Genomic DNA, 13,930 nt, shown 5'->3' on the forward strand with positions numbered 1-13,930 from the left:
CTTGTACCATGCCTTATGGATGGATCTCCTTATTTGGTTCTTTGACATGAAGTAGATAAGGAAATCAGGTGTCTGCGGGTGGCTGTGATTGGCAGATTTCTGTCTCCTCTGTGGGAAATTAAAACCTTCAATGATTCTCTAGTGATGTTTTATTGCTCTTGAAAAACCTGGAGCTCCCAGTCCAACACTTCAAATCAGAAATAATCTGGTCATGAAGTTGGCTACTGGCTGGACTTCATTCAATGGGGCAAGTCTAGAACTGACTGATATCTAGCTTAACAGTAACAGGATTGAGAGAGCTACCAATGGTACTAAAGTCCTAGGTTAACAAAAACTTTTGGATCCCTAGAGGCTAAACATATCCAAGACCTTCAGTCAAATTAGAAGGTATTGAAAAACAAGCCAAGGGGAAGGAGATGGATCAGTTTTAAACAATTCTGATTCTCTATCATTTTTGAAGACATTTTACCACTACTTCTCATGGCAGGCGGCTACAAAAATGTTTCTCATTGTAAATATTTCCCATTTACAAGAATAAAGGGCAAGCAGTGTGCCCTGTGATGGGCATTCAGTACCGAAGTTGTGTGTGTGTGTGTGTGTGTTCGTGTGTGTGTGTGTGTGTGTGAGAGAGAGAGAGAGAGAGAGAGAGCAGGGGGAGAGGAAAAGGTGGGGAGAGAAAGGGAGATGGGGATTAGTGAAAAATCTGAAGCTAAAATCATTCTATCGACCCCACATACAAGAACTATTTAATTATACCCTGAGTGATCATTTCTTTTACAAACCAGAGGATCTGTTTCCCTATTCTTGCCCTTAGGACCACAGTGACAATGTGCTTAGAGTAGCAGGAACAATGGCCCATGAAATGGGCCATAACTTTGGAATGTTTCATGACTCCTATGTTTGCAAGTGCCCTTCTACAATATGTGTGATGGACAGAGCACTAAGGTGAGGCTTTTTGGAAAGACGCTTTATATCCCTGTTTTTGGTTCACTCTGAACTGTGCTATTCTTTTATGTCTTTGGCAATACATTCAGGCTTTCCAGTATCAAATAGTATACTCATGAATGAATACCTATACTAAGCCACCTTATCCCTCATCTATATGCAATTTTTTCCATTAACTAAGACATGGTTTAAACATATTATATCATTGCTGTTAGGGTGACTTGACATTTTTAAATTCATATTATCTACATTACACCTGGTTCCATAAAATAATTGGTATTTATCAAATTCTCAATAAATTCAGATTGGGCAGTGGTAGGGAAAAAGTTCTAGGGGAGAAATCTAATTAGAGAAGAATGTTCTTACAGGAGAATGAAGAGATTATGCATTCCTGCCTTGTCTAAGTAAAGTTGCCTTGGAATTTTATCCTTAAAAATCCCACAGTCCCTTTCATATATGTATTTCCTCTCTTCTACTTCCCTTTCCCAGCTCACTCAATGTAGGGTTCCATAAAATAGCATTATGGCAACATCTCCCCCAGATACTACTTCATTCTTAAACCTCGTCTTTATTTGTGAAATGAAGACATTCTGTCAAAAGTAATTCATCTGGAACGCTCATATGACTTAATTGGTTAAGTGTCCACATCCTGATTTAGGCTCAGGTCATAATCTCAGTCTGTGAGGCAGAGCCTTGAGTCAGGCTCTGCACAGACAATGTGGAGCCTGCTTGGGATTCTCTCTCTCCCTCTCTCTCTGACCTTCCCCCTCTGGTGCATGAGCATGCATGAACTCTCTCTCTCAGAGTAAATAAACTTTTTTAAAAACGTGATTCCTCTGAAGGAAATGAATTCTTAGACATATAAACAAACATGACTTTACTACCTTTAAGACTTCACAACCAAAATGACCTAAAGCTGAATAAGATTATCTGGATAAGTCAGTAGCATCTTTTTTTTTTTTTTAATCTTTAAGATCTGACCACATTTTTTCATTAAAGCTGGAGGTATTTGGGGACACATGGGTGGGTCGGTCAGCTGAGCGTCCAACTTCAGCTCAGGTCATGATCTCGCGGTTCATGGGTTTGAGTCCCTCGTAGGGTTCTGTGCTGACAGCTCAGAACATGGAGACTGTTTCAGATTCTGTGTCTCCTTCTCTGTCTTCCCCTCCTCCACTTGTGCTATGTCTCTTTCTGTCTCAAAAATTAAAAAAAACATTAAAAATTAAAAAAAAAAGCAAGATGTGTTTGTGTCCATCTGGAAGGGCTAATTCAAGCACACGAATGAGCTCATGATTTAGCAATTGGACACTGGATTGGATTTCATCTTTTGAGGCAGGTTTGGGGGTATATCATCCATAGTGTGTGACATTGTGCCCTTCATGCTCAGCATGACTGTGTTCCATTCTCTTTTTTCTGTGTCTTCACAGCTTCTATATTCCTACAGACTTCAGTTCCTGTAGCCGCGTCAGCTATGATAAGTTCTTTGAAGATAAATTATCAAATTGCCTCTTCAATGTTCCATTGCCTACAGATATCGTATCTACCCCAATCTGTGGGAACCAGTTGGTAGAAATGGGAGAGGACTGTGATTGTGGGACTCCCGAGGTACCATCAAGTACTTTATGTTGTGTTTTTTTTTTTTAATGTTTATTTATTTATTTATTTTGAGAGAAAGAGCATGAGTGGGGGAGGAGTAGAGAGAGAGACAGAGAGAGAGAATTCCAGGCAGGCTCCGCACTATCAGCATGGATCCCAACATAGGGCTTGATCTCACAGTTTGTGAGACCTGAGTCAAAATCAAGAGTCAGATGTTTATCCAAATGAGCCACCCATGTGCCTCCAACTAAGTACTTTCTAAAATGATCTAGTATGTTTTTTAATTGCTAAAAAAACCGTAAACCTGTATTAAGCAGGTTCACTCTGAAATTGTGTGTTTCTATAATTTCTCATATGTTCAGGCCAGACTTTCTAACAATGCTGCATTGTTTTAAGCTTCATTGCTTAAAAACCTTCCTAATTTCCTTCTTGGGGTTCCTTCTCCATTCCCTTTTTTTTTTTTTTTTGTTAAGAACAATCAACAACAGAGTTTTGTATCTTCTTCCTTCCCTTTCTGGCAGAAATATTTAATGGTTCCTATGTGCCTATGACCTACTGAGCAGTTACCTTAGGCACAGCACTGTGATCTTGCTCAGAAAGTGTAAATAGCTTGCCCAGGGTCGCAGAGCTGGTGAAGGGAGGAGCCGAGGTATGGACCCAAGTGTTTGTTTCCGCAATCCCAAAACCACCCTGCACTGGGATTTAGTTCTTTCCTTTGTGGCTTAAGAGTTTTTACCATTAGTACTTCTGGCTTGATCCCTCTTGATATGACAACCAGGGTTATGAATGGGACCCTTGCCCCCATTTTATTAACACTTATTATGAGTGACGTTCAACCCCTCGAGGAGTCAGCTCTTCAGTAACTTAAAATATGACCACCACAAATGTATTCATTCTGTAAGAAAGCAGAATCTTTCCAAGATGGTGTGTATATTTGAAATAAGGGTGAGAGTTTTAACCCTAAAAAGTTGTAACTCTAAATGTATCTTAGGGATACTAAGCAGCTCTAAGAGAAATTTTCTGAAGTAGGAATTTCCCCAAAGCCTCACACAGGTGCCTGATTTCTTAGAAGCAAGGTGGGGAGAGCAAGACAAAGTCTATCGCTTAACACAGAGTTGGCTTGAGTGTCAAAATGGGATAAAGAACAATACTTTTAGCTCTATAGTATATGCCCTAGAGATTAAATTAACTGCTGGGTGGGTGCAAAGCTGATGAGTTCAACTAATTATGTTTTTAATTATTCAGATAAATTTTATTTTAAAAGACTGTTCTTTTCCCTTTTGTTTTCACTCAAATTTTACCAAAAGTAGACCATCTTCAGTACAATCATGGGAGGTTGAGCAAACTAGAAGAGACATTCAAATTAAAGAAAGAAGGTGTCAGTAACATTCAGGTCATAACAAATCACCAGTGGCTCCAAAATCTGGTTTTCTAATGTTAAACTTTGTTCTTTTGTTTTTTTTATTCTCCTGAAAATTATATTTCGAGTGTACCAAAGTAGGGTTTGTGTGATGAAAAAATTATATTATGAATTTGTATGAAATGAGAGCAAAAATTTGAGGCCAAAACCAGCATTTCACATTTGTTTCTGGCATTTCTTAGGAATGTACCAACATTTGCTGTGATGCTAAAACTTGTAAAATCAAAGCAAGTTTTCAGTGTGCATTAGGAGAATGCTGTGAAAAGTGCCAGGTAAGATTATTATTTCATTCTATTTTAATAGTTATAAATACTGTTTATTTTTCTATATTAAAAATCTCCAAGATTACGTTGAGTGAAATAACAGAGGTCTAGTTTTCTGTCTACAGAGTAAGGCTGCCTACCATTTATAAATGTGTGCTTTACAAACACAGGTCCCAACAACCCTTTGAATTAGATATTATCATCTCATTTTGCTTTTGAGGGAACAGAGGCTCAGAATAGAGAATGTGCAAAATAATAGGGTCACTGAATTGGCAAACTCCAAGTACGATCAGTTCCAATGCCAATGCTGTTCCCACCTGCCACTGCTTCTGATCCAAGGACCTTCTTGCACCAAACCTCTTAATTGGTTGCATATTTCTTTAATAACAGCTTTGTGTAAAAGCTTTTATTTTAAATAATTTGAAGTTTCCCCTATCTTGAAACCTGGAAGTCATTCAGGGTGAAATTCTTAGAAAACTGACAAAAAGTGAGGATTCTGTGTCATATTCTCTGTGGGGCTTGTTGCCTTTCCTTTTAGGTTCAAGTTTAGAATTTTACACTCTATTGTTGCATAAGATTCTCTATTATGATTATTTGTTTGTGTGTCTATTTCCTTAGTTAGATTGACTCCTAAGAACAGGGGACTGATTTGTCCTCACCTAGCACAGAGTTTCATACATTTTAAATGCTCAAAAACTGTTCATGGAAGGAATGTGTAGAATGATAATGTACCAAATTGTGGGTAGTATTGGGGAGAGATTGGTATCTTTTAATATCAGAGGGAAAGGAAAGAAATAAAGGAGGCCAAAAGGAAGAAAACATGAGAACATAAATAGTATTCAAAAAGTATTTAGTAAGTGCTATTTGATAGAGACTGTGGAAGATTGAAAAAACAAAGTAGTCTCTGACTTCAAAGAACATGCTGTTTCTTGAGGGTAATGACATACATACCTGAAACAGATAAAAATACCATGTATGATTCAATGCCCAGGTAAACATTATGAAGATATACGCCCTTTGTGCAACTTGTTTTCACTTAACTTTCAGAATGACTCTGTAAAGCCAATATTCAAAAGGGAATTGGGTTTTCAGAGTGATGAAGTCCGTTTCCAGCACCCAGCCCCTGGCAGAGCCAAGATCCAAACCCATATCTTCCAAATCCAAATGTAAATCTCTTCCCACCCTGTGCAGAAAGGAAGGATGGCAGTGTGCACTGAGGAAGTCAGAGGAGGCTACATGGAAAATGAGACTGTCACTAGTCTGAAAGTAGTGTGTAGATTTTTAGATAGCCAACAGAAAGAAAATGTTCCCAGAAGAAGAGGCTGTGGGAAAGAATAAAGATGGAACAGGAGGTATAAGCATGTCTCATGTGACAGCTGGGAAGAAAGCTAGTCTGGCTGGAGCAGTGGGGGTTGAATTTGGAGGGTCTTGTATGCTTCTATTAAACTTTGGATTCCATTCTGTCATCAGCGTAAAGATATTGTAAGTTTTCTGATGATAGGGAAGCACGCCTGCTCAGGTCACCTAGGGAAAGATACGCCTGCAGTGTCCACGCAGCCTTCCTAAGATTTGCATCAATGGCAGAATCGGCTTGGCCAAGATGTCTCTGAGGAAGCAAGGGCAAGATTTGCAGTAATAGACTGTGATGCAGTTAACACATCAAATGTGCATCAGGCTATTTCTTCTCCGCAATAATTCACTTCGTAGGAAGAAGTGAGTTGAAAAGAAATATTTGAGCATACAATTAAAGGAATTCATTCACGTTAGGAAATGTGACGCCTGGGAAAGTCTCAGAGTGTGCTGAGCTGGTGCTCATAAACTTATTTTCTTTAATACAGAAGATTCACTTCACCAATAAATCTCTGAAGTTGCAGGTTTAAATCTTGAAAATCTTGACAAAGATGCATTTGGTAAAGGAAAAAGTAAATTCCTTCTTTGCATTTAAGATGAGGCTTGATTTTCTTCTGTATTTTTCTCATTGATATTTCTATATGGTTGCACTACAAATTCAGAAATATTGATTACTTAAAGACTCAGGCCTTTGGGCAAAGTCAATAGAAGTGATATAATAGGAGATGTCTTTAGCTTATAAAGTGCAAATGTAAGCAAATGTAGAAGAATAGCATCATTCTATCTTGCTGAAAGGCAACTACCTTGCCCCAAAAAAGGCCAAAAGGAAAATATTATTTGAATTAATTTGAGATATTAAGGTAAGTCAGGTGGGGAAAAAAAAACCAAACTTCTCTTCCCATTTATTTCCCTGCAGTTTAAAAAGCCTGGTGCAGTGTGCAGACCAGCAAAAGATGAGTGTGACCTGCCGGAAATGTGTGACGGTAAATCTGGTATTTGCCCTGATGATAGATTCCGAGTCAATGGCTTCCCTTGTCAGAATGGGAAGGGCTACTGTTTGATGGGGGTGTGCCCCACGCTTCAGGAGCAGTGTGCCGACCTGTGGGGACCAGGTAAGATTGCAGGCCCTATGTTGCTGTCATTCCTGCCTCCCTTTCTGCACACACAAGGAAAAATCATATTATAATGGGCAGCAGTGTTTAATCATGGCCAAAGTAATCTTCTGTCCCAATCTGCTTTCTTAGAAATGGTGCATCTGCTCAGAAATCTGGGTAAGTGCATTTTTAAGACATATGGTCAATTTGGGGATTGCTAGATTCAGCAAATAAAAATAAGGAGGGCCCAGTTAAATTTTAATTTCAGATTAATAATGTTTTTTAGCATCAATATGTCTCATGAAATATTTGAAGTAGACTTATACTAAGAAAACTTGGTTTATCTGAAATTCAAATTTAACTGAGTAAAGCAGGAAGGAATATCCAATGGGATAAAGACAGTCTCTTCAACAAATGGTAGAACTGGGAGAACTGGAGAACTGGATAGCAACATGCAAAAGAATGAAACTGGACCACTTTCTTACATCATACACAAAAAATAAATTCAAAATGAATTAAAAGTCTAAATGTGAGACTTGAAACCATAAAAATCCTAGAGGAGAACACAGGCAGTAACCCCTCTGACACTGGCTGTAGTGGCTTCTTTCTAGATAAGTCTCTGGAAGTAAGGGAAACAAAGGCAAAAATAAACTGTTGGGACCTCATCAAAATAAAAAGCTTCTGCATAAAGAAGGAAGCAATCAACAAAACTAAAAGGGAATCACCGGAATGAGAGAAGATATTTGGAAATGGCATATCTGATAAAAGGTTAATATCCAAAATACATAAAGAACTTATAAAACTCAACACCCAAAAAATGAATAATCCGATTAAAACATGGGTAGAAGACATGGATAGACTTTTTTTTCCAAAACAGACATCCAGATGGCCAACAGACACACGAAAAGATCTTAACATCACTCATCATCAGGGAAAGACAAATCAAAAATTATAATGACCTCATACCTGTCAGAATAGCTAAAATCAACAACACATGTTGTTTTATATATAAAAATATATATACATATATATGTATGTGTATACACACACACATATGTATACACAAACACAGTGGAATATTACCTAGCCATCAAAAAATGCAACCTTTCCATTTACAACAATATGGATGGGGCTAGAGAGTATAATGCTAAGTGAAATAAGTCATTCAGAGAAAGACAAATACCATATGATTTCACTCATATGTGGAATTTACATGTTCCATATACAGGAGCCATGTGAATCTCTGTATCGTTCTAATTTTAATATATGTGCTGCTGCAGCAAGCACACTCACATGTGGAATTTAAGAAACAAAATAAAAAGAAAAAAAAGGAGATGAACCAAGAAACAGACTCTTAACTAAAGAGAATAAACTGATGGTTACCAGAGGGGAGGTGGGGGGGGGCATGAGTAATATAAGTGATAGAGATTAAGGAGCACACTTGTGATGAGAACCAGGTGTTGTATGGACGTGTTGAATCACTATATTGTATACCTGAAACTAATAAGACAAGTATGTTAACTACCTGGAATTAAATAAAAACTTAAAGAAAAAAATTTAGCTGGATATCATGTACTTTATCTGGAAACCCTACTCAAGATCCTTCTCAGATGAGTACCCCCCTAGAAGTGTGTGTGTGTGTGTGTGTGTGTGTGTGTGTGTGTGTGTGTGTAGAGGTGGCAAGGGTGCTGGGAGATGGGCAGAGTACAAGGAAAGGGAGAGAAAAGAAAGAAGGGCTGTGGGAATGCAGAGGAGCAATTTGGGAGAGCCAAAATCTCTTAAATGTTCATTTTGTCCATAATACCGGGATTTTAGAAGACATAGTCTCTGATTACACCATAAAAAATAAGCTGAAAATAAAAGCATAAATTAACAATCTCCAAAACTATAAATTAAAACTTTAGCTGTGCCAAACAGACTGATCAGAAAGACAATTTTAAAGATATAAATTCTTTGGACATCCTGCATATAATGTCCATTGTGCCTGTATATTTAATTTTCATACCCTCCTCTGCAACACCTCCAGATTCTTACCTAAGTGGCTGAAAGACTTTTTTAAACAGAAAATACATATTCCTAAAAATACTTGAAGAGGGCTGTCACATGCCACAACTTTTCATAATCCCTAAAAATATACATAAAACAAGGTAAAGGAAAGCAACAGCAATCACTGATTTACAATATATTCAGTAAAAAAAAAAAGAAAAAGAAAAAGAAAAAGAAACCTGGGAAATACATGGACTAGAACTTAGAAAAACTCCTAAACAAAACCCTTTGGATCAGGCAAGGGGGGCTGAGACACAGTTTGAGAATGCTTGATAAGACTGGTACATCAGGAAATGCGCTGACCCCTGGAATCTGGCCTCAGCAAGCCTCCTGACTACAGGTCAGGCAGACGCAAATGCTAAATTACAGATGGACACAGAGATGATTTTGCAGGTTAAATAAAGAAAGATGGCTTCCTTGACTCACTTCAGTATATAACAGAAACCTGGGAAAGGAAACTTCAGCACACAGGTGAAGGTCTGAGAATCCCCTTTAGTATCTGGTGATAAATCTCTGCAATAAATACTTTTACATGGTCCTTTTGCCTGACCCTTTGCTATCTGCCTCCCCTACAAATCTGTAAATTTCCCAGTACCTGGACACCATGTATTTTGTTCACAGCTGTGTTCCCAGTAGGTCCTAACACACTCTCTGACTTTAGTAAATGTTCAAAATTATTGACCCAATGTGGAATATATTTATCTGATATTGGAACAGGGAAGATCTTTAAATAACACATTTAGAAGCAGCCCTTATAAAAGACCAGAGAAGCAGATTTGGCTAAATAAAACTCCAAATTTTGTAATTCATAAGGGCTCATCAATTTATTTCAAATTAATTTTTAAAGTTTGAAAAGTCTATAGCAAAATAAGGAGGTCTTGAGATCACTATTCAATATCAAATTATTTCTTTTTTTAAAAATTTTTAATATTTCATTTATTATTTCTGAGAGAGAGAGAGACAGCATGAGCAGGGGAGGGTCAGAGAGAGAGGGAGATACAGAATCTGAAGCAGGCTCCAGGCTCTGAGCTAGCCGGCAGCACAGAGCCTGATGCAGGGCTCAAACCCACGAAGCATGAGATCATGACCTGAGCCAAAGTTGGACACTCAGCTGACTGAGCCACCCAGGTGCCCCAATATCAAATCATTTCTATAAATCAGTTGCAGTTCCAAGTATTAAAAATGTGACCCGGGCATTAACATGCAATTTGTCATAAAGAAGGACAAACATCTAAAGAACATGAAAATCATTTTAACTCACTAGCAAGAAATATGAAGTACTGACACATTCATGTGTCAGGATACCTAACTATAGTAAGAAATATGAATGAAAAGTTGATTCCTTCGACATTTGACAAATTGGCAAAGGAGGCTCAGTGTCAGTAAAGCAGTGATAAAATACCTAGTTTTATAGTCTGGTAAGAACATGAGTTAACATAGTCTTCCCAGGAAGAATTGGAAAAATATGTGTACAATCTAAAAAGACAATGCACTCCTTTCCCTAGCAATTGTATTCAGGAATATTTGTTTATAAATGATTTTCAGCTAGCACTTTAAAAAATCATAATGGATAATTGGGAAACATCTCAAAGTCCAAGAATAAGCATTAGTCAAAATAAATTATATAGTATTTATCCAATGCAAGTTTTTAGACATGATACTGAAGAATATATAGTGACTGGGGAAAGGACAAGTATATTGTTAATTGGGAAGTGTATGAATGATATATTCCACAATATTAGCAGCAAGAGCTCTGAAGCTTGGGATTAGGAATTTGCTTTTCCTTATTATCCATGTCTAATTATTCACTTTTTTCAGGCTAGATATTTTATTAAATAACAAGGAGCCTATAAATGTTACTAAGACCAAACGATTAAGAAAATACGGTAATAAAACTTATTTTATCACCTTGGACATTGAAACATGAAGGTCGTTTAAAATTATTTGAGTTACAGAAAAACCCAAAGGTTAAGGTACTTGGCCAAGGTCACACAGCAGCAACTTAGCTCCTGAGCCCTGAACCACTGTATTCTATTGCTCATCTGATGGAGCTGAAAGATTAGATGAGAAATGAAATGTGTGATGCACAAAACAGTTTGACTAAGCATTGTAAGAAATGGTAACAGTAGCAAATATTACCAGGAGAGCATTCCGATGTCTGTGGGCTGTTAATATAATGATTGTGGCTCTCTTAATTAATCTTCATATTTAGATGGATTTTTCTTAATCTACAGCAAGTCAGCCATATTTCCACATATTTAGATGACCATTATTCAGAAATTAAATACTTAAAAGATTATTTTAAATTCTAACCAGCTTTCTTAATAACAAATTATTGCAGCCTGTATTTCTGACAACGGTCAATGGGAGTATGCCCTAATAGTACTCCTCATGCTATAGATTTCATTAATTTTGTATCTCATGAATGCTTCGTAGTACTGAACCTCTTCTCTCTTTTATTTTCTAATATGTCCCTGCTGACCATGCCTGGTTCCAGGGACCAACGTTGCAGATAAATCGTGTTACAGCAAGAATGAAGGTGGGTCAAGGTATGGGTACTGTCGCAAAGTGGACGACACACACATTCCCTGCAAAGCAGCGTAAGTGGCCCTGTTGTTTGAATCTTCCTGCTCCACAGATTAGGGAAATCACTCTCTCCCAGAGGCACATTCTGATTCATTCCAATTAAAGACAAAGTGAACTTAGACATCATCCATTTGATACGCATTCATTGGGTGACTATTATGTGCTATGGTTTTAGGCTAGGGACTGAGTTTTAAAAGACAAATAAGAAATGATCTCTTTTTTCCAGTCCCTCTGGCAGGTGCTTCAGATGACATTGAGTACAATTGTTACGTAGAGTGAATGTTTGGATGAGGCATGCAGCAGTGAGTAGGCCTGGCTGGAAATCTATTATTCATGGTTTTTCCAGTATTCCTTAGGTGCTTTTCCATCTAGGTCTTTCATTATGATTCAAGGAGCAGAGATATTGATCTACACAGAGGAATAACCAATATAATGCTTATATAGTTTTATTTAAACTTGCTGTGGTATTACAGAAACAAAAAATACGGTAAGAGAAAAGATTGACAATTCACCTGAAGAATTTGTTTTACTTTTTGTATTGATATTCTGGGGAAAGTTCTAGAATGTCATAATCAATGGGCATCCCTGACGTGGGTCTCAAACTCATGAACCGCGAGATCATGACCTGAGCCAAAATCAAGAGCCTGACGCTTAACCACCCAGGTGCCCCAGGACTTGAGATTTTTGTATTAGATTTTTTTATTCCAAAATTTTAAGATGACTTTTAAAATTTAAATTAGCATAGATTAAACTTAGTACCTGCTCCAGATTTTATACATACTAAGTAATTCATACCAAGCAAGAGATTGAACAAGGTTAACATTTCTCAAAGCTTTTCTATTAAACAATAGTTGTTCTAGATGATAAATATTACCAAACTCGATGACGTAGTATTATCTCTTGGGGGTCTGAGCCTAAAGGATAATAATATCCTGTGGTCTCTTCTTTATAAGAAATCAGGACGGATTCTAAAGGGAAAACAGTTATGTAAAAGGAAATGTGTATATGTTTTGGGGAGACCAGTATGCGGTTTGTGAGATAGTGAGTGGGAAAGGGAGCAGAGTAGCTCCATTCCCCTATGTAGCATGTACACACACTATTGTCCTGTATAACTGTATGGGTCCCAGGTCATTTCTGCAACTAGAGGCACAAATGTGTCATTCATTCCATGACCTGATGTCCTGGTCACTTTTGAATAGTCATTAACTGCAGTGGAGAGTAAGCCTGAAATTCTCTGTGCTCTAGAGCCTTCTGTATAAAGTGACTCAAGAAGACACCTTCTCAGTTTTGGAGAGAATGGATACCTTTCTCCACTCCTCTGTCACATTTCCTAACAGCCACCAGAAGCCTCAGAAGAATCTGATTCTGTCACTCTCAGAATCGTTTCTTTGAGACTTCCTCTGAATTCTGCCCAAAGCAATTGACTCGAATTTTATTGGTGTTGACTTTATTCACTTTGGGAGTAAGTGAATAGTTTTACTGAATGTCACTCAAGGCTCAGCCTTAGATAGACACAGCTACAGTTGGGAAAATTATTCTGTGCAATTCATAAAAGTAAAAAGTAACCTTAGGATGCCTGGATGGCTCAGTCCATTAAGCGTCTGACTCTTGGTTTCTGCTCAGGTCATGATCTCGCGGTTTGTGAGTTCAAGCCCCTCATCCAGTACTGTGCTGATAGCTCAGAGCCTGCTTGGGATTCTCTCTCTCTCTCTCTCTCTGCCCCTCCCCTGCTCATACTGTCTCTGTCTCTCTCCAAATAAATTAATAAATGTAAAAAAAAGTATCTTAGCTGAAACAAGATAGAAACTGACTCTCTTTGTGAACTCCATGATGTTACAAGTCCATTCTCCTTTTATCTTGAAAATGACCTTCATTCCCAAGTGGTTTTTTTTGGCCTGTCATGATTTCTCCACCTCCAGCCATTACATTCCAATATGCCAAAAAAAAAAAAAAAAAAAAAGGAATAGGACACATTCCTTGATGTAAGGACACCTTCAAGAATTTGCACGTAAAGAGTCTGCTTTCTTCCCTTTGGCCAGAACTTAGGCAATTGGCCAAAATTAGTTGCCTGGGAATCTGGGAAATCAGGGGTTTGTTTTGTTTTGTTTTGTTTTGTTTTTGAGCAACAATGTGCCTTATTAATATTTGGTATTTCTATTATTGAAGAACAAGGGGAAATTTGATATAAAGGAGAACCAGGAATCTCTGCTATAGGGAGAAATACCATTCATTAAATATTGATAGTCAGGGAGATGTGTTACATTTGTATAAACCTGCAATTTGGATCCTCGTATTTTAACTGCAGAAAATTTTGGCTTTTCCTCAGTGATGCCATGTGTGGGAAGTTGTTCTGTCAAGGTGGGTCAGATAATGTGCTCTGGAGAGGACATATAATAACATTCCTGACATGTAAAACATTTGATCCAGAAGACAGCAGTCAAGAAATAGGCATGGTAGCTAATGGAACTAAGTGTGGAAACAGGAAAGTAAGTTGGAATTGTAGCTTTTAATCAAAATGTTCTTATGTCTTGTTTTTTGTGTTGTTTGCTTCTCATGGCTTCCTTCTGTTCCATGGAGGACAGTTTTAAAAGCAGTACTTACGCCATTCATTTATGCATGCTTGTCTTCCT

At 37.7% G+C, this 13,930-nt stretch overlaps 1 protein-coding gene across 6 annotated transcripts in view; it reads left to right on the forward strand.

Annotated features, from left to right (window-relative positions):
* Positions 1–13,930, forward strand: part of ADAM28 (ADAM metallopeptidase domain 28) — a 67,858-nt gene that overhangs the window by 37,860 nt on the left and 16,068 nt on the right. For all 6 annotated transcript variants that reach the window (XM_039218164.1, XM_039218161.1, XM_039218162.1 and 3 more), the window contains 6 exons: positions 815–945; positions 2,373–2,550; positions 4,144–4,233; positions 6,491–6,686; positions 11,212–11,314; positions 13,627–13,786. In XM_039218164.1, the coding sequence (XP_039074095.1) occupies positions 815–945; positions 2,373–2,550; positions 4,144–4,233; positions 6,491–6,686; positions 11,212–11,314; positions 13,627–13,786 (858 nt within the window). The remainder of the gene's footprint in view (positions 1–814; positions 946–2,372; positions 2,551–4,143; positions 4,234–6,490; positions 6,687–11,211; positions 11,315–13,626; positions 13,787–13,930) is intronic.

Source organism: Hyaena hyaena, unplaced genomic scaffold, assembly GCF_003009895.1.
Source record: "Hyaena hyaena isolate Hyena2069 unplaced genomic scaffold, ASM300989v1 scaffold_741, whole genome shotgun sequence".
NCBI classification, from domain to species: Eukaryota; Metazoa; Chordata; class Mammalia; order Carnivora; family Hyaenidae; genus Hyaena; species Hyaena hyaena.